General features: G+C 42.6%; 2 protein-coding genes across 2 annotated transcripts; both read right to left on the bottom strand.

Annotated features, from left to right (window-relative positions):
* Positions 1-177: 177 nt before the first annotated feature.
* Positions 178-7,721, bottom strand: atxn10 (ataxin 10). The gene is made up of 11 exons (XM_034578603.1): positions 7,555-7,721; positions 6,926-7,117; positions 6,006-6,091; positions 5,810-5,906; positions 5,518-5,682; positions 5,318-5,398; positions 4,928-5,084; positions 4,636-4,753; positions 4,051-4,226; positions 2,219-2,282; positions 178-810 (listed from the first exon to the last, which is right to left on the bottom strand). The coding sequence occupies exons 1-11, from the start codon at positions 7,677-7,679 to the stop codon at positions 626-628; spliced, it is 1,446 nt and encodes a 481-aa protein (XP_034434494.1). The 5' UTR covers positions 7,680-7,721; the 3' UTR covers positions 178-625.
* A 1,701-nt stretch (positions 7,722-9,422) lies between these two features.
* Positions 9,423-19,691, bottom strand: LOC117757642 (fibulin-1-like). Its single transcript, XM_034578961.1, has 16 exons — positions 19,604-19,691; positions 19,242-19,350; positions 18,260-18,395; positions 18,005-18,146; positions 16,769-16,858; positions 16,170-16,307; positions 15,835-15,972; positions 15,601-15,744; positions 14,929-15,051; positions 14,678-14,803; positions 14,293-14,412; positions 14,030-14,161; positions 13,721-13,844; positions 10,727-10,869; positions 10,284-10,424; positions 9,423-10,146 (listed from the first exon to the last, which is right to left on the bottom strand). The coding sequence occupies exons 1-16, from the start codon at positions 19,656-19,658 to the stop codon at positions 10,007-10,009; spliced, it is 2,001 nt and encodes a 666-aa protein (XP_034434852.1). The 5' UTR covers positions 19,659-19,691; the 3' UTR covers positions 9,423-10,006.
* Positions 19,692-20,838: the final 1,147 nt, after the last annotated feature.

The raw sequence follows: 20,838 nt of genomic DNA, 5'->3' as shown, positions 1-20,838 counted from the left end.
CCATTTAATCAGCTGTTGTGGTGAGGGGTTTAATTACATTGAGTTTTTGTGGTTGTTCTCTGTTTCACGGTTACTGCAGAGGTCACTACGGGCCTGGAATTAAACCCCCAACCCCTGCTGGTCAACATCAGTGTCAGTGGAAAGTGAAAAGACCCGGACACTGTGGTGCTTTTTGTCTTTGGACAGACCACAAAGCATCAGTTTCGCCAAAAAGGTACCAGCATGAGCTTGTCCGTCTTAAACTCTTCATTTCCCAGACTCCAGTCACGACAGAGCGAGAGCTGCTGACGTCCTTTTGAATGTAAAGAATATTCTTAAGCTCCTCTGAGCATGAGTACTACTTCTAGTACTACTACTACTTCTTCTTTGACCTTGACTATAGATATATTTAAATTAAAAAGCAGTTTACGTTTATCTGTGGCATGGCTGTCACGTTTTTCTGGACAGGCACAAATCTTTTTGTTCCTTAAATACTGGGTAACATCAAGGAGGCTTCAGTACATTATAAGTACATGTTCACACAAGCGCATGCACATGTACTTTATTCCCTTCTGAACAATGACTTCACATGAAAACCTGCTAGTGGGTCGAGGCTCTCGTCTTCCTGGCTGCTGCTCCGAGGTTTTTATGAGTCTTTCCTCACAGTTTTGAGCAGCAAACCTCCACCTCGCTCCTCCACCATGAATCCCAGCTCCCTGAGAGCAGAGTAGTCAGCGGGGCCGCGGCGTTCCAGCTCGGCCACCAGCTCCTGGTTCTGCACGTTGTTTTCAAGGAGGTTCCTGATGGCAAAGATGGCCCACTGGCTGATGACTGAAGGTTACCCAGTTAAGGAAATCATCAGAATATTATAAAAGTGCATTTACATGACTGTGGAGGCTTCAACGCAAAATGTACTTTGAATGGGGTGATGTCAGGCAATATAAACTGTACTGTGGTTCTGTCGCTTTGCTTGTGTTGCATGTGGTGGAAGCTCAAACCTTCAAGCGGCCACACAGGCACCCAATCAAATTGCATTCAAATAAGCAAATGCAAGTCCTGTCCAACAGCATCACTCTGGTTTCTGTGACACAAACTGGAGAAACCAAACCAGACAATGGACACAGACACCACAACAACCAAACAAGCTAAACTCATCCCTTTCAAGTTTCATGCAGAAATCCAATTCACTTTTTAAATTGCCAATCTGTCTCTGAACAGAGACAAATGCTTACATGAAACCAGTGGAAGGGGTGACCAGCATGTGTATGTGTGTGTGTAAGCATGTACAAGAGGGTGCATGGGGACAGAAGATGGGCTCAGACTATTGACCTGGTTCAGAAACAGCCAGGCACACTGCCCACTGCTTAGCAAACACTGCGATATCAACTGGTACCTGGATGCCAAGCAGAGGCCGAGGATAAGAAGGTGGTTGAAACCCAAGTTCAAAATTGCACAAAAACACATATGTACACTCTCTCCCAGGTCAAAGGTCAAACTCTGCTGGTTCACATCAAGTTGCAGTGGGAGCGGAGCCTCCAGTGACAGTGCAGAGTTTTCACTGTATCAGGTTAACCAGAGCAATCTGATGCAAACCAATAAAACAGTCCTTCGATAAATCCCATCTTTGTGAAGCCTGCACTCTTCTCTTATTGTTGACAGTGTGTCAAGGAGAGTGTTTTTGAGGCCATAGTTAGTGGTGCTGTTTTATTGAATCATATCATAGTGAAGCGTGTGATAATATTCTGCTCCTCTCGTTTCAGTGTCTGTGAGGCTGATAAAACATTGAAGCGTATCAATATGCAATCTAATACAAAAGCACCACTGTGGTAGAAAAATGCAACAATATACAGAAAGCTTCAAAAAACAGAATGCAAATTGCATTCCAAACAAACCAGTAAAATAGTGCTACCGGGAACTTGTTTACCTACAACTGAACTTCCAGAACCAGCTAATAGCAGCATTTATAAGCAAATCAAATGACCGACACTGAATGCTGGTTGATTCATTCAAATGCGGCCAAAAAATATATATTAAAATTTCAACATGTTTGGTTGACCAGCCTGCACAAACTGCAGCAATCAAAGCTTTGCATGCTTTTGCAAACTCACCAACCTTCCGGTGCCAAATCTAAATCTAAAAGCGCCTGAATAAGAGACACTATGACTAAAATGACTTGAGCAGGGATTTAAGTAAACTTGCAACTTATGTACATTTTGTTTCCAGGTCAGACAAAGGATACATGGGTTGTTGCTGTCTATGTTGCTGTTGTCCAGGATGAGGGGGAGGCCTTCCAGTTCTCTCACCTGAGGAAAACAAATTCAGTGACATGTTAAAGAATGAACTGGTATTGATTAATCAAATAGCAGTTAGAATTACTGCCATTCTTCCAGCAGTTATGACACACACGACAACATTTCTTCGCTTCGAGTTTCATTGTTAGATTTGTAGACAATAATTTTAATTAAATAACCCTGCAAAAACAAAAGAAAACCTAAGGTTACATTTATGAAAAGCAACGTTTGTGTTTTGATAACCTTCTGACACATTTTCAAAGCAATAGGTGAGTGTCAAATGAAAAGCAGCAACATGTTTTGCTTGCTTTGTCTGATGGCCATGCTTTCTGTGGTCTGACAAAGCAAACATACCACAGGCACAGGCTGCCCGCTCTCATCACCACCGTTTAAATCTTCCATAGAAACATTTGAGTGAATTGTAGGATTTGGTTGAGCGGTGCAGTCTAGCCAGCAAATACTGTTTCAAGAAAAAACAAAGTACAAATTCATTATGTAAAGAAACAGATTTGAGCCGAGTGTCCCTGTCCCGAGCGGAGCCTCATGTCTATGCAGGAGCAGCAGTGTGGTTGTGGGTTAGTGTGCGACCGTCACAACAGGGTGATCTGCTCTGTATCATTCGTCTGAATCTATAGGCTCCATTGTTGACTTTGCTTACTGTTGCCCTCCTCTTGCCTTTGTGGTCACCCTTCAAATACACTACTGGGAGCTCCAGAACACCGCCGAGCTGCTGAGTTTCAGAAAATGTAAATGGCATTTCAGCTGTCAAAGACACAAAGTCGCTGACGAGCACAAGCACCCAGGTCTGCGTTTTCCACTTTCACTGGGATTGTCTTAAGTTGCTTACATTATGTCCAAACCCATAAAGAGATGAATAACAAGTGACTGGACCCCGACTTCAGCTCGGTACAGGCAGTTCAGTGCTTTGCATGCACATCTTATATTACAATATCTCCCAAAGGTGAACAGAATGACATTTCGTTTACTGGAAGAGATCTTAGTGAAAACAGATATGGGGTGATTTCTGACCACTGACAGACCACAGATCAGCATCCATAAATATTATAGAGAGGCCAACTGAGGGTGGCCATCCCACAAGCATTCCACAAATCTGTTTCTATTAAGTAGGACTGAGTCTATAATGTATGATAGATAGAGGCCAAATCCTCCCCATCCACTTCATTATTTATCTGTTTTTTATGTTAATAGTCAGATGCTGACAGACGCAGACAAACTGATAAAATCACCACGGAGGGAATGTTTCACGTTACAGTACAAAACCAAGCAGTTGTGTTGAAAGAGCTGGTAAACTCGCAGTCACAGGAACACACACGGCCTCATGCTCCATTAGATATTACTCTAATGTGTGCTCCTCAGTTTTTCTCAGTCCTCAGACGTCACGTTGTTTGATGAGGATTAGACTCTAAAAAAGATGCAAATGAATGTAGAGCTGACTCAGACGGCTGAAACCTCATTCTTTCCTTGACCGTTAACCCCATTAACTTCGACTGATCAAGGGTGGATTAGAAAAGAAAACAACCCAATGAAAAAGAACAAGTATTCTGATTAAAAATAATATCAAGTCCCTTAATTTCCCTTCTGTCAAATATTTTTTTTTTCCAAACCCAAATTTCCTGACAGAACTATAAAAGGGCCTCTCTTTCTCTTTAACCCAAAAAATACACTCATATCTTTAACTCGTTTTAACAACCATCATTATAAGCACTATTAGGGATTATATAAATAATCAATAATCAATGGATCTGTTTTTAATCCAAACCTTGTTCTGGTTGTTGGTGTTGCTGTAACAGAGATTTCCTATTAGCCGGATGAGATGAGCCTTGAAGCCGATGACAGGAGAAGAGTCTCCATCTCCACCGAGGGAGGAGAAGTTCTGAGCAGCACTGAACATATTCTTACTGGCCTTCCCTATGGTGTGCACCTGCTTCAGGAGCTCTGCAGGGAAAACGGAAATGGGGAAAAGCAGAAAGTTTTGAGAAAAGGAGAAAATACAACATTTTATTTACCAGGCTTTAGTTGAAACCAATACGGCTCCTCACTCAGAAGATGGAATTGGATTTCCAGATAAATTGACTTTCGACATGTTGTTTAAATAACCAATTATGTGATTTCTGTCAAACTTATCTGCGTTTGCGAGCAGGAATTTTATTTGTTTTCCTGTGGGTGATTTAATGGGGATCTGGATCTTCCACAGCACCATTCAAAGAGTATCTATGGTGTGTAGCTGACATATTTACCCTAAGACAGCCAAATCTGACCCACAGACTCCAGTTGTGGAACCGGTCAGTGAGGTTGTGAGTGTGTGTGTGTGTGTGTGTGTGTGTGTGTGTGTGTTTTCATTTACCAACAGTGGTCGGGAGAAGGTCAGGGTGGTCCTGCAGGAACATGAACTGTTTCTGGTCTGAGGTCATCTCACACAAAACATCAAGCAGACTGATCACTGTCAGTGCCTCCTGCAGGACCTGCAGGGGATTACAACCAACGTGTGTAAGTCACTAAAGGAAAGGATGTGAATGGTAATACTGCTATTGGAAAAAAAACATTCCAAAAAATGAGAATGTGGACTTTTAAAAACAAATCCATTTAAAAGTTTCACATAGTTTGAATCCAAACTATGTTTATCTGTATCTCCGTACCTCATTGCTGGAGGCAGTACCAGTGGCAAGTGTGAGCACAGCTCCACAACCTGTCTGGAAGGAATGAGCCACGAAACGAGCCACGCTGGGTGGGACGCCGCACTCCTCGGAGTCTTCCTCTCTTAGCTGGGCAAAGAGCAGTTCCAGCAACGTAACTCTGAAAACAACAAATCTGTAAGTTACATATCTCGAGCACAATTTTAGATTTAAACATTGGTTTTCTGTATCTGTGCTGGGTTGTATTCTGTGAAATGTAGACAGGTTATTTTGCAGAATCAGAATCTGAAACCACTAAACTAGATTTAACAAAACTGTCTCCCAGCATGTCAGTTTGGGAGATAGTCGTATTCATTTCTATGCATGTTTGTCTCTGCAGTGAAAGTGACGTACCGTTCAAGGTGAGACATCCCTGTGTACATGTTCTCCACCAGGGCTGAAGATTTGAGAAAGTGCTGGGTTGCAATGAGAACCCTGTAAATTCATAAATACAAATTAAAACTTTACTAATGAGAAGTGGAAAATGTGAACTCTTTACACATGAACTAAATATTGCATTACGCACACCATCACAGACACATATACACACGTACGTCCAGTCCAGGTCAGGTTGAGTCCTACAGAGCTCCATCACCCTGAGTGCCAGCTGGATGTTCTGCGGCGCCGACATGTCCTCCACCTTGGCTTCATCCAGACACGTGTGGAGAACCATGGAGGCGTAGTTCACCGCCTTCTCATCCTTAGCCCCGAGCAGCTCCCTGCTCACACATGTTCAGCACGACTCATTGTAAATATAGTTTAATTTAGAATTATTTTCTAATCTATATTTCTGACGTAACTGTGTTAAATAGTGTTGTTTAGTGATATAACAGTAACACAACTTACAGGAAAAGACTTGGGAAGCTCAGCTGCCAAATGTCATCTTTACACATTTGGTGTCCCACAGCCAAGTTACCGAGGAACTGGATCCCACAACGCAGAGCTGGACGACATGGTGTATAATAGGTTAATACGTACAAGATTCATTCTAAAGATCATCTGATTTTATTAGTATGGATGAATGACCCAATTCAGGACTTACTTTCAAATATGCCATCGGTACTCTCCAAATGTGTGTTCTGAAGGAATCGCAGAAGTTTAAGTGATACATCGATGAAACCGAGCTCCCTAGAAGAAGAAAATTTGATTATTTTGTGCTTGATGGATATTAAGATGAGTCTTTGCTTATCTCTTTGGTTAAAGAAGTTATTGGCAGGAGGACATAATAACATGAACAAATTTAATGCAATCTAATACAACAGCATTTTCTGTGCAATTAAGTGAACTGCTTCCAACAAAATGTGCTGTGTCATTGGATCAGGTGCGAATGGCAAATATGTAATTTAAAATGTATGCACATTAATCATAAAAACATCTGCATTGGCTAAATATGCTGCTGTCTGGTGCTTGTGAGAGATGGAAAGCTTCTATTTAGGGCTGATTGTAACATTCATTGATGACGTCAGCTCTGAGTGGTTCTTCTAACTTGAGGTGACGTTCACGTGAATTTTCCCAGTCAGGAACACATTTTTCCCATTATTCCGACACCATGGGAATGCACTATAAGCCTACAGTATAATGTTGAAATCTTGTTGAGACTGTGTCAAAGACGTGTTGATTCGTAAATCGTAATTTGTGAGACTATACTATACAAACTAATTCAAATAACTCAAATGACTTGTTTGTTTGCAAGAAGAAGAAGTGCTAGAAGGATGTGGGTGGTAGTGGTATGGGTCAGGGAAGAAAGTATGTAATTTTGGTGAGGATCCAGGGAATCATTTTTAGCTTTTAATGAACATTGTGGGATTGGGTGGTTATTTTGATATTTTCACTTTTTTCCCAGGGAATAATCCATAGACCTTGAAGGAAAAAAATCGGAGTTGGGCCTTTCTAGACTAGCAAAGAATATCCGCAGGTGAAGACCCTCCTGTCTCAACAACACTGCGTTGTACCAGGAATCACCTGAGCAGGCTCTGGTTGCGTGTGCTCTGGACACAGGAGTTCCTCTGGGCCCTGAAGCACTCGGCGGTCAGCTGCAGCTGCAGGCCGACAGACTGCAGGTCCTCGCTGGTCTCTCCGGCGGCCTGCAGCTCGTCGCTGAGCCTGGTGAGGACCTGCAGGAGACTGGAGAACGCCTGCTCCTCCACGGCATCCCTGACAGGAAGTGGACAGACAAAGAAGAGGAAGACAGCAGTTTGAATTCAGGCCAGTGGTTCCTAAACATGGTGAAAGCCAAGGAAATTAATGTGGGGTGAAACTGAAGTTGAATTTACACAGTTCATTTCTTCTTGAAGCTTCACTCTTTGCTGGGATACTGGCATCATCAGTGATATTCATTCTGTTGCTATGACAATCCAAAATGTCTGCTGTGGAAACTGTGACCTGAATATCTACTGTTATTCTTAGAGTGCAGCCTCGTTGTAGTCGTATTACTGAATAGACTCACATACACACAAAGCTAATACTGGACCACATCACTGTGAATAACGGAGCAGCCCTCAGGACGTGAGCAGTGACTCCAGGCTACATTAGCCTGCAAGCTAACGCCCTCAGTTTCCGTTGAATACAGGCCCTGGACAACATGTCCTCACCTGTACTCTCTGTCCCGCAACGCAGCCGTGAACGTCTTCAACACCTGCAGGTGCTCCGCGCGGGGCTTTTCATTCAAAAGGCCGCCGATAGACGCAGAGATGTCCTGGTTGCTTTCAGCTGCCATGTTTGCCTGCTTTCGAGCGTGTGGGCGGGACTTCCGGGTGAGTATGTGCCGCGCTATTGGTTGAGCCCCGGGGACGGAGGCGGAGTCAGAGCATGTGCTGCTGTTTTCACTCAGCTGTTCGTCTCCTGTGCAGCCAGATGTGACGGACAGCTGCTGGGATGACGGTGCTACTCTCTGCTGCTCACAGTACCAGGGGATGGGAGGATTTATATGGGAGTCAGCGATTGATTTGGTCAAAACACAGTTGGTGGAGCCTCATTAAAACCCCCCCTTCATCATACTTGATGTGCAATGTGCAACACTCCCTGACCCCAAGTCATCTCAATAATAAGTGGATTATAAATACATATTCCATAGAGGAATATGGAGCATGAAAGAACAAAGCTGAAATAATAAAACTGGATTGTGGGATCCCTCTTGTATAAAAGTAATTAAAGAAGACATTGTTTTCTTCAGGCGGCAACACTTGCCCAGTTATATTTATTATTGTTGTTGATATTATGTTATTATTGTTGTTGTTGTTGTTGCTATGAAGTAGTATAACCAATATAGATAGAAAGAAAGAAAGAAAGGAAGGAAGGAGGGGTAGATAGATAGATAGATAGATAGACAGACAGACAGACAGACAGACAGACAGATAGATAGATAGATAGATAGATAGATAGATAGATAGATAGATAGATAGACAGACAGACAGACAGACAGACAGACAGACAGACAGACAGATAGATAGATAGATTTATCCACAAAGGGAGATTGCGATGTTAAAGCAACAACTGCAACCTCAGCCAGGTAAGACACTGTATTAACCCTATATATTAATATATACCTACATAAACTACTAAATAAGTAAATAGAAAATAAATAGGATTATGATATTAAGTCATTATAATCTGCTTTAACACTGAGCCTCCACTGAGTGGACTTGATATGATGTGTTTCCCACCTTAAGATGTGTAAAGAATAACGCAAGACATTAAAAATGTATTAAAATCATGTCACATGTAAAACATATGCTACCATGACAAAAGCCTTGAAGTGCATCCATTCATCCATCGTCATCCAACACAATCACCTCTGGTTAAAACATCATCATCTCTGCCTGTGCTATATTTAAACATGCTGCACAACATTACACCCACTCATTTCTGAGGTGGAAGTTTTGCAAGTTGCAGCTGCAGCCACATCTTAAATCAGTTCGCCTGAGGCCACAGTTAAAAGGTCTGACGATCGTTTCATTGAGGTCCGGACACGTTGTGGGACAATTGTTGCAGCTGCAGAAAAAAAAAAAAGAAAGAAGCCACAGGACAAGCCTTTGAGATTTCCATGTAAAGTGGTGGATTTTAGATTACAGGATTTTCCTCCACATGCTTGTCCCCTGTGTTTTCACTGGCAGGGCGCAGCACAGAAGTGGTGAGAGGCCGATCAACATGGAAGAGGGTGGATTATGGATGGTAAGAGGTATCCACCTCAAGCAATTTGTCAGCTTTGAGATGAATATTCCAAGAAGCAAACATTCCCGGTATAGGACTCCCATTATTCATCCTCCTTTGAGCGGAGAAACTGGAAATACCCTCACAAACTGGAAGTGGTGTAGGGTGCGATGAAGAATCAGAAGAGTTGGGTTACAGGAAAAACAGGACATCCTCTCAGGTTTTAGTAATCCTGGAAACCTAAGTTATGCCGACTGGAAGAGGACTGGAGCAGTGGTGGAGCTCTCCTCAGAGAAAACACGAATACAAATAACAGCACCAAGTCTTTATTATTCACAGACACGTTTATGGCCTGACCGTACAAAACACAGTTTTATTTTTCATTTTTATCAAACGATGCATGTCAGAGCTGGTCAGTTGAAGCAGATGAAATGAAGCAAACATCAGATAGTTCCAGAGGGTTAAACAACTGTCTACAGTAGTGGCACTTATGACAACTAAGTCTGAATTCAAATTAAACACAAAGGACAGTGGTTAACGAGACAATAGCTGGTTATTGCCCTCAGGGAAGTAGTTTTCCTCTATGTTTGTTTGTTTGTTTGCAAGAATTATACAAAAACTACAAAATCAATATCCACAAACTTGGTGGAAGGATGCAGTATGGGTCAGGGACAAACCCAGTAAATTTTGGTAATTATAATTTGACTATACTTTGACCCACATCGAACTATCTCAAAAACAAGGACCTGCTGTGAACTCATGTCCTGGATGGGTTGCAAACTGCAACTGTGCCTGTAATGTTCCTCACAATAAATGTGGCATTATTTAAATACGATTTGCCAAGTTACGTGTTATTTCCCTGATGTAGTACTTTCCTTCCCTTCTTGGCTCGGCTCAGAACCAGAACTCAGAGATAAAGATGCGTATGATGACAACATTTTGATGGGAAATGTCTCCTGACTTGAAATAATTCATAACCACCTTCAGCTCCAGATCCCGGGGGCCAATGATCGGTTTCACCTGCCGCACAACACCTGAGGGACGACTCAAATTCAGTATAGGCACATATATACAACATACATACATACAAAATAAGTAAATGTGTATAATACAATAAGTGATTTGGTAAAGGATCGGCTGCCTGGGTCCAAGTGGCACAATCTCCTCTTACCCATAATCTTGTTCTGGTGGAAGCGCTTCTCCACGTCAAAGGAGAACTGTTCATCAGCTGAAGTGATGTCAAAAAATACATCAGTCGCTCTGCTGGCATCAGCAGGGTAAGCCGCTACAACCGTCCGCAGGAAAACAATTTCTGTCGGGCGAAAGGGTTTCAAGCTTTTATTAGTCCAATAGAGAAAAACCACAAGAGTGCATCCGCTTCTACAAAATCAGATATTTGTGCTGCAATTAAACAATTGTGCTGTGGGTTGGAATATGTAATCGAATCTTATGCGCTGTGGCAGGTTGGAGGATGGAAATTTCAATGAGGCTGCAAATAATTGCTTTCAGAAGCTACTGAGTCAGGTAATATGATCCAACATCTTAATGAAGGCACATGCAGATAATCAACTGTAAATGTCAGAAAGCAGTTTCTAAGAAATTCATTTGCCGTACCCTCGGGTGTGCTGCAGTCTAGGAAGTATGGCAGAGAGAGGACGCTGTAGGTAATGATGTAGATGAGATTCAGAGCACAGTTGGCGTCCCCAAACGGGCAGGCCTTAATACAACGTAAACCCACCAAAACATCCGGTCTGGATCTATAAAAGAAAGACAACCATCATACAAAAAAATATGAGAAAGAATGGAGGGAATCAAAATGGGGGGAAAAAGGATTTATGACGTGTTCCAAGACAAGAGGAAAACAGACACATACAGCAGTTCGACCAAAAGTTGACTTGAGCAATAAGAGAAAAACCCTGGCAACACCTGAATAGCCCCATAGACCTCTATGGTTAACCAAGCGAGTTTGTGAGGGTTCCCCCAGTGTGACAGTGCCGCTTTCAAACATAACCTCAGAAAGTGCAGCGTGAGCGGAGCCGTGTAATAAGCAACAAGCAGGTGAGTCCAAGTTGTTCGCTAAAAGGCCAAAGCCACAGGGATGATTGTGTGGTTGAAAACAAACTAGGAGAAAACCAGCAGAGGGAATGTAAGAATGAATGTCACTTGATTTGGTCAAATTACATCATATTAACACTGATGGAAGAAGGAGACGTAAAAAGTTTGACAGAATACATTTAAGGGCATTCAATATAGTCAATACCTCCGCCAAGGCCCAACAGTCCCCTTATGAAACCACATTTAAATTCACTAGATCCAGATTTTTATTCAGAGATCTGCAACATATTGCACACACTCATAAATATCAGTCCCTCAAACATGCCTGACTTTTTAAATCAAGATCCAGGAATTATTCTCTGAGAAATCAACAATGTTAAAGAAAGTGACAAAAATAAATCCTGGATCCACACTAAAATTCAGTGGCATTTTTCCTGACCCATACCGAGTGCTACCACAGAGTTTCGTGGAAATCGGTTCAGTAGTTTTTGCGTAATTCTACTAGCAAACAATAAAACAAAAATGTCTATAATAAAAAATAATACGAATAACAGTTGGTTGAGCAATTTTTGCGTAATACTGCAAAGAAAACAAAGGGGTGAAATTATAACATCATTGGCGGCTATGAAGCATCTTACCAAAAGAAAAGAAAAAATTTGAGATGCGATTATCATCATCATACAGTGTTTCACTATTTATACATGTATATATTAAATAATTTAGCATTTTATAAATTAGGTGGTCATATAATCCCAAAAAATCCTTCCATCTATGCATTTTCAATCAGCTCTACATTCACCACACACTGAAAGAGGAACAGAAAATTGTATGTGGTTGCATTTATCCAGAGCAGAGCAGCTAGCAGCCTTTTCGGTATCATTTACAGAAGATTTACTGATAACCACCCAATACCAACACTAAACGCACCATCCATCATGTGAGCCGTAATGCCGCTCCACCACTAATTGAGAGCCCACGCTGGCCGGGCCCCAGGTGCCCATAAATAAGTGCCACGCTTGTTTTTCTTTGCCGTCCGCTGAGGCGAGGCCTGTTTGATCCTACGGTGAGGCCGCTTGGAGTGGATCATAGGAAAAATTGGTTTCTACATTAAAAAAAGACCACAGAGGAGGAAGCACGAGAGTAGTGGCAGAAACCATTGGCTGCATCTGTGCGTGTGCTTAGATATTAAAGAGTGAAAAGCCATTTTTATCTGTCACTTTTTTTTAATTCCAGTCACATAGAAGTCACAAATAAAGTGAAGCTGCCGCAGAGACGTGAGGTAGACTGAGCTTCCATCACCAATTTATTAACAATAGTGTTGTGGAGAGCTGCAGCAGATTATGAGCCCCATCTAGTGGTGAAGGAAATGTCCTATTATACCCACAGCTGCATCATATCCCAGAATAAATAACAAAAAGGCCTTGAGAGTAGTCAACAGCTGAATTAAAATAAACTACTTCATCTTCTAATGTTTTTTTACTACACTTCAGCATATAGGGGCCTTGACTACTATGAGTTTCTCAGCAAGACACCGAAGTGAAGTGTTTATTCCAAAATGTCAGATCTTTCTGTGCAGTGAGATTCGGCCTTTTTTAACCATAAATGTGACAATTTATTTTTGTCGCCATAAGGAAGAGAAGATGAGAAATACCTGGACAACACACACACACTCCAAAATAAGGATTAGTTGAAATATTTAGTCAGAAATGTTACAAATGTATGCTTGGAAAAAAGAGAAAGCAGTTAATTTGGCAAAGAAAAGTGATGAAAAAGGAAAACCACAGATGAGTGGTGGATACAAGACTTGAAATATTAGTTGTATTATTTACTATTAGTTTTTCTAGTTATTTGTATTCATTTCACACAGACTTCTAATATGGCAGAGTTCTCGAGGGTCGGATTGGCTGCTCGTGTGTGACAAACAATCTTGGCCATGTATAGATGTGCCGTTCGGTAACGGATTAGCCTCATTTCCACGGTCAGAAAGAAGTCCCGAGGCTCAGACAAGGCACGGCGCAGGGAGATCACTCCTCCGTGGGCCTGATGCTGCACGATGAAGTATCCCTCCTCGTCTCCGGACGCTATGCTCAAGAGCATGTCGTCTCCCAGGACGGAATTGGACGGTCCCATCCTGAAAACGTCGGCGGGGACGGGACTGTTGGCGGGGAAGCTGATGTTGTAGAAGGAGATTCTCAGCGGAAGCGAGAGACATGACGCCGGGTCCCGCGTGAACTCGCAAGTTACGCGCTCACAATGGCTGAAAGGGAAGAGATGAAAGGAAGGGCTCCGCAAAGAACAGAGAGAAGTCTGGAGATGTTCTGTCAACGAAAGCTGCAGGAGAACGTCAACAGCAGGCCAAAATCAAAGGCACATCAAAGGAGATAGGAGTTAAAAAATGTTATAAAAATAGAGTGTAAAATGAAAAAGATGACAGGACGGAGTCTTAAAGATAAACTATAGGTGTGTGAGATGCATCATGCACAGCTCAGGGGGGGACAAATCGACCCTTTCATTTCAACAGCTCGTCATAACCAAGAAGCTCTCAGCTCTCACCCCTTTGACGCTTGCTGGAAGTTCTCAGGACACTGGAGGGACAGGCAGCGAAATCCTCCCTGGACGTTGAAGCAGCTCTCAGACACAGAGCAGTTGTGAGTCTCTGCTGCACATTCATCAATGTCTGAAAACACGGGAGGAAATAAACGTTAAGACAGGAAATAACAAAAATAAAAAAACATATCAGTATGGAGAATCTTGGACAGGCTCAGACACAGGGGTGATACTGAGATTCCTTTTAAATACATCCAATCCTGAAAGCTGAAAATGTCTGAAACCGGTGGATGTTAAGGTTTTTCCTCTGCTGACCTTGACATGTGCGTCCATTGGGGGTTACTGTGTAGCCAGTGGACGGGCAAGTGCAGTAGAAACTTCCCGGGGTGTTGGAGCAGTGGTATGAGCACACGTGACCTCCAGCAGGCAGAGCGCACTCATCAATATCTGAGAGGACGAGACAGACATATCGATGAGTGAACCAGTAAAGTACCCTGCAATAAGGTTTCTTACATTAAAAGAAAACATTTCCTTCCCCTCCACATGAATAACAGCCAATGAAAACCATAAAAACAAACCATCACATGTTATCCCATCGATGTCACTCAGCTGGTAACCATGGCGACAGTAGCACTGGTAGGAGCCATACACATTGGAGCACTCCTGGCTACAAGGGTTTGCCTCACACTCGTTGACATCTGTCGGCAAAAGAGGTAAAGGTACGAGATGTTTCTTTACAACTTGTACTTGAACACAAGAAAACATCTGCGTCCAAATCGGGTTTTACCCGGCGCCCAATTACTGACTTCCCTATCCTGTGCAAGAAGGAAATGTCTATGTAGCGTGTTGTTGAAGTGATGTCACATTATCACACACTGGAATAACATTCATAGCAGAACACTGGATCACCTAACTGGATGTATTTAGTTAACAAAGGCTCAGACGTGATTTAAGTCAGTTTACCTTCACAGTTTCTGTTGTCATGGGACACTCTGAAGCCCCTGGTGCAGCTGCACAGGTAGGACCCCTCTGTGTTCTCGCACCTGTGGCTACAGAGTCGTCCGGGATAATGCCTGCACTCGTTGATATCTATATAGCACGCGGAGGACAGGTCGTGAATTACAGATCTGAAGCACTGTCGATGTGAAAATACAAATTCAATAGACATATAGGACACAATGTTATAATTCAAACAAAAAAGGTAAATACGGTACCTTCACACAGTTTGGCGATGCTGTTGAAGACGAAGCCAATTCTGCACTCACAGCGGTGCGATCCCACAAGGTTCACACAGCCGTGGATACCACACACATTTCCTGTATGACACTCGTCTACATCTGTGAGGAGAGAGGCCAGCCAGTGGGAGAGAGACAGATGAAGGGAAGTAACATGGAGATTAAGGTGAAATACAATGATAAAGCCATAGACTGAACATACGTTGGTGAGCTCCCCAAATGTATTATTTAATTTGTTTTCATGATTGACAGTGGACACTGACTTGCAATTGGTTGAACGCGTGTATCGCCACTTGCAGGCATACAACTGTCTGCGTGAATGGTAACAACTTTATGGGCAATAGCACAAGCATGCACACAGCTATACGATGTAGAGGCAGAGCAAAACACCAAGTTATAGATCTCCTAGTTATCATGACGTGTAAAAGAATGTTGGTTCATTATAGAACTGTGGTGGGACAAAGTAGAACATGACGAGTCACCACAGTGTAGAATCGAGATAATTAATGGAAAACACTGCTTTGACATGGTGAGAAAGGGCATTAGCCTTGACAGAGGTTTGCACTCTCAGAGCAGCCGTCTAGTTTACAGTCTATGATTTACTGTCTATGATTTACACACAGCACATACATGTGTTGTATCAGCTTCTACCTTCACAGCGTGTGCTGTCCTTGATCATATGATAGCCTCTTCCACAGCTGACTGTGTTCCTGCGGCAGGTGTAGGAGCCCTCTGTGTTGATGCAAGTGAGTTCGGGCAGGCATGGACTGGTGTTGGCCACACACTCATTTATATCTGAGACGACAAAACAAAACAAAAATCCAGCAAACCAGCTCAGCTTTTTACCTGTGGAATGTTTTTACTGAAGAGGGACACCAAACTCACCGATACAGCGGCCGATGGCATCCTGGTTGAACCCTCCAGTGCACCGCTCCCTTGGGTGGCAGCGGAACGAGCCAGCTGTGTTGTTGCACGTAAAGTCTGGTCCGCAGTTATGGGTCCCCAAAGCACACTCATCAATATCTGGAACAAGCAAGATGATTGCATCATAAATACACAGTGCATCTGAACAAATACTCTATTTTCTATATTTTAGGTGGATTATAATTGCAGGATTAGGAGGAATTTTAGCACGTAGCAATTACAGCAAGCCATATTGTGATTTGAGTTTTTTTTTCAATTATATTTATATCATTTCCACAGTGGTCCTGACTGGTTACCTTGGCAATTGTTGTTATCTTGGAGCTCGTACCCAGTACCACAGCTGGTTTCCCTCTGACAGCGGAAGGAGCCCTCTGTGTTGATGCAGGTTTGGCCGGAGACGCAGTTGTGGCTGCCCAGTTGACACTCGTTAATATCTGAGGAGAGAGAAAGCCACTAAATCATATGACACTTGTATACTGGAGCATTTTCAGTGGATTGAGACATCACATTTTCACATGAAACATTACAACTCCCCAAAAGTGAAGTCAAAGCTTCTCGATCGCCACCTGGTGGCTGGCTGCAGAATAGGTCATAGATCACGCCTCGTCCATGTTAACTGATGGGACATGGACCAAACTAAAAAATCAAAAAAGTAGATATTAAATAGGTTTTTTCTCAATGATAGTTTCTGTAATTTAAGGTAGCTGTTATCACACTGGTATTTGTTCAAATGCTTATTTTTATTTCAATTACTTCTTTTGTATCTGGGATATTTTGGCTTCATTTCTGGGCAGTGGGAGGAAGTAGAGACGCATCGTCCATCTTTGTACACATACAGAAAAATCCTTCTTCAAGAAGTCCGTGTGGAAGTCACGCCTCCCCTCGTATTACGTACCTTCACATGTCACTTCATCATTTTGCAGCTGATAACCATCGTGGCAGGCAGATGATTCATTAGCTGCACTCAGCTGAGAGCAAGAGGAGCCTGAAAACATCACAGACACAAATGAAGAAGAAGTCATCTCAGTGTACAGTGTGTTTGTCTGAGATCACAGGAATAATGTGACTGGCTGATGGAAGACAGAGGGTTACTATAACAAGATAAGAAGGTGCCCAAACTACCGGTGTCAACTTCCTCTCGAGGTTCGGCAGTTAACACCAGCAGGGCTCCATCCGCAGATCTCACGGGAACTTGATCATACTTTCCTTTTGCAAATGTGGGTGGATGACAACATTTGCATCACGGGGACAATATCGGAGCCAAGCTAACCATGAATTCACCTTTAGAAATCGAGAGAGCACGTACCAGGTCAATAAATCTAAAAAGATATTTGGGTGCAAGACAATTTAAGAGCCAGTAAAGGAAGGCGTTACGGTGTGAATTCTATGAAATATGATGTGTGCAGTCACAGTGACCTTTAATCTTAAACCACCAAAATCTAATTTATTCATCCTTATGTCCAAGTTGAGCTTTGTTGCGAATTTTGAGAGGTTCCCTAACTGCGTTACCTGAGATATCGTGTCCACAAAGGTGGGACGGACACACACACAAAACAACCCAGGATTCCTCAACATTCAACCACTTACTTCTTCTTTTTTTTTACAGCAAATACAGTCAAATTCCCAGCATACCTAAAGAGAACAGAGGTCAAACAACTCATCACAAGGTACGACCGACATCTCTGTTTGCCCTTATCACCCCCCGGCCTTTTCTCCACTGACGGGATTGTTGTTGCAGATCCGAGCTTCCCTACGTGTGTGAAGCCGGCTCGGAGACAAAAGCTGTGAGCGGCAACAAGTCACCATTTGGCAGCGTGTCTGCAGCTTAGCCCAGAGAATACCCCTGTGACCTTGTCTGGCTGGTTGTCTGGCCGACTTGTTGGAAGCAATCTGTGTCACCAAGGCTGTTTATTCAGCAGCCCTCTATGGAAACAGTGAAGCTCTCTGGATGACAACCATTTACCTCAAACAAATACATTAAATATCTCAGTGTTTTCAAGGCCTGTGCTAATGATATCCCATTGATTATTTTCCTGATGTCTTCATTGACCTGAGCGTAAAAAGCAGGATAACACAGAGTGAGGCTAATCAAGAAACAAAAGGCTAAAGACAGATGCTTTTTTTTTTTTACCCTCAGGCTTTGGTGTGGCCTCCGTGTTATTGCCACAGCAGGTTTTAGCCGTGTGTTCACAGTGTTTCCCCAGCTTCAGACCCTCCAGCTCGCAGTACAAATTCAGGCCCGTCAGGCCGAGCATGCAGCAGTCACAGCAGATCTACACGGGTAGCCAGTGAAAAGAAAAAAGAAATCCACACGCAATTTGAGATGATTTATAAAGTGTCAGGAGAATGTAGAGGTGAAGATATTGACATCAGGAAAAAGAGCCACCTTGGAGATTTGCTTTTGCCTGAAGTCTCCCTCGAAGAACGGCGTCTCGCAGGCCCCTTGAGTTTGGGCCATTTGAACGCCTCTGTCGCAGAGCTTGTCTACGACTGTTGCTTCGCAGCACCGCTCCTGAGCGATCCTGGAAATAAACGGCACAAAATCTGGCATGAAACCTCACCCAGAACCGAAAGAGGGGCTGGGTAAGAAAGCATGGAAAGAAAATCTTAATATTAACATTAGATAGGGTTGAATCAAGTGGGTTTGTGTTGAAATACCTTGCATTTTGACTTGCAACTATAAGTAACCTACTTAAGGTTTATATATACACACATATATAACTAAATGTTATGACACAAAGTAACCATATTCTTTTTATTTCTTTTTATACTGGAAAATGCTTCATTTAGCTGATTTGAATTCTCTTTCCAGTCTCTTCCTGCCTTTCTGTGGCAAATGTCCCCTCCCCTGACCTCCTCCATGTGTTGACCAGGTGTTCCTCTGTTCCAGCAATCATCACCTCCCTGTTCTTTAAAAGTCAAACGGGGGGCCCTTTAGTTTTAAAGTGCTCCAGGGGGCCACTTAACGCCCTGCGCTTACTGCCCTGTTATACGAGGAAACCCTCCCCTGCAGTGGGATGCATGTTTTGAGGGGCTGGGGGAGATGATTTGCAGGCTCGCAGCCCTGTCGGCTATTTCCTGCTTTTTAAGATATACACTGGTCTACAGCACGTACGCGTTTCCCACTGCAACATTTCACACTTTCACTTTTTTCTGAATCCAGTCTGATGTATAATGTATAATGATTTAAAAAATGTTAAAATGTCACAACGTTAAAGAAATTATCAGCACCAAATTTGTGCCAAACAACATATATTTCTTTTGCTCTCATGTGTCTGTGCCCAGGGGGGTGGCATTCTCTCATAACCTCCATCATGAGCCCCACTGGGAGGAGCAGTGTTGTTGGTGAGAAACCAGGTGTCTCTTACCTGCAGGTGTAGGAGGAGGAGATGAGGGGGAGGAATGCACAGTTGTGTCTTCTCAGGGCCATGTCCCTCCCGCTCTGGCAGCACTTCTGTACAGTGGAAGGCTGAGACTCTGCAGTGAGGGGATGACGACATGTGGATTATTATTATTAAGACACACATCAGAAACATTGCATGCAGGTGGGGTGGGGGGGGGGGGGGGGTGTCACACACTCTCACATACACAGATCATGGAAACAAGGCTGCAGCTGAACTCCTACACCACCACGAGAGGAGGCTGTGCTATTCTCAGAACCGAATACGCAGTAAATCATGCGCAGTTTACAATCACACTCACACCTAAAACGCAAAAGTGACTTTCTCACCTTGTCCCTGCAGAGCTCCGCATAAAGAAAACAGGAGAAGCGTCCACTGCGCCATCGTCTCTTGAATGGCTCAAAGTTTGCGGTGATTGAGAGAGAGAGAGAGAGAGAGAGAGGGAGAGAGAGAGAGAGAGGGTGTGTGTGTGAGGAAGAAGAACATGTCTCAGACCTGTAAGGGTTGAGATTTGGGGGCGGGGAGGAGGGAGTCAGGACACACACACACACACACACACACAGGCAGATAGACACAAACATCCAACATATAAATCACAAAACACTACAATAAGTCAAAAACACCACAAAAAGCATTTAATCAAATCAATAGCAAATAAGACTAAACTAATGTTTTGTGTTTTTTCATTAGTTTTGTTACTTGTGTTTTTTGTTTGGTTGTTTCTTCTTATTTGCTTGTGCATTTTTTTTTATGCTGTTTTCTCATTTGTCTGTGTGACTTGCAATTTAACAAACTAATGTCCAATCCTGTTACACTGTAAATAATCAGTTTGCATTTTATATATTTTTCAATTTCCTTTGTTTGCAGGTTTATTTATTTATTGCTTTTGCTGTTTGTATTTTTAACGTCCCTTTTGCTGCAAATGTCCCTGCAGTGAGATTAACTATAAAATAAAATAATAATAAAATACACATATTCTAGCATACGTGTTTTTTCCCTTATTGTATCTTATATAGGTCTGGTTTTCAAAATAAGGTTTGGCTTAAATGGGCAATGTTATAAGTAAAAATGTTTGTAAAGTACAAAACTAAAAGCTATATGACCCTTTGTGTGTGTGTGTGTGTGTTTGTACTCATTTTAGTAACCTCTTTACGACCTTGTCAGGACCAGTGGACCTAATGGGGACTAAAGCCCAGTTCTAATGAGGCTAAACATAATTTCTGGGTTTGTGGTTGAGGTCAGTGTTTATGTTAGGCTGTCCACAATGAATAGATGCAGTGTGTGTGTGTATTGTCATAAAGATGAGAACAGTGATCAGATCTCCATGTAACACTGTTTATTACAAATATTGTAAAGGCAGGTATTTTTAATGCTCAACATTGTGGAGAGTTCATTTACAGATCAAGTGCCGAGTCGGTTTGTAATTAAGTGATGACAGGACTAAAAATAACTCTTTTTTTTTATCTCAGGTGAGTTTATGATCTTACAGGAGGGTTTAGTTAACAGTCAAAAGGGTTTTTAACTAAACGTGTGCAATTTAATAGGATTTCAGCGAGAACAACAA

This window comes from Hippoglossus hippoglossus, chromosome 23 (assembly GCF_009819705.1).
Source record: "Hippoglossus hippoglossus isolate fHipHip1 chromosome 23, fHipHip1.pri, whole genome shotgun sequence".
Lineage (NCBI taxonomy): Eukaryota > Metazoa > Chordata > Actinopteri > Pleuronectiformes > Pleuronectidae > Hippoglossus > Hippoglossus hippoglossus.
Note: the sequence above shows the minus strand (reverse complement) of the source record. Positions and strands in the feature narration are given on the sequence as shown.

What these genes read in the sequence shown, in the direction of transcription:
- atxn10 (XM_034578603.1), bottom strand. Translation starts at nt 7,679, where the DNA reads ATGGCAGCTGAAAGCAACCAGGACATCTCTGCGTCTATCGGCGGCCTT. An exon ending in TACCGATGGCATATTTGAAA is followed by an intron (nt 5,907 to 6,005) that starts GTAAGTCCTGAA and finishes CATGTCGTCCAG; the next exon opens with CTCTGCGTTGTGGGATCCAG. An exon ending in GGGATGTCTCACCTTGAACG is followed by an intron (nt 5,085 to 5,317) that starts GTACGTCACTTT and finishes TGTTGTTTTCAG; the next exon opens with AGTTACGTTGCTGGAACTGC.
- LOC117757642 (XM_034578961.1), bottom strand. Translation starts at nt 19,658, where the DNA reads ATGGCGCAGTGGACGCTTCTCCTGTTTTCTTTATGCGGAGCTCTGCAG. An exon ending in GGCAAAAGCAAATCTCCAAG is followed by an intron (nt 18,147 to 18,259) that starts GTGGCTCTTTTT and finishes CTACCCGTGTAG; the next exon opens with ATCTGCTGTGACTGCTGCAT. An exon ending in AGACTGCAGCACACCCGAGG is followed by an intron (nt 10,425 to 10,726) that starts GTACGGCAAATG and finishes TTCGCCCGACAG; the next exon opens with AAATTGTTTTCCTGCGGACG.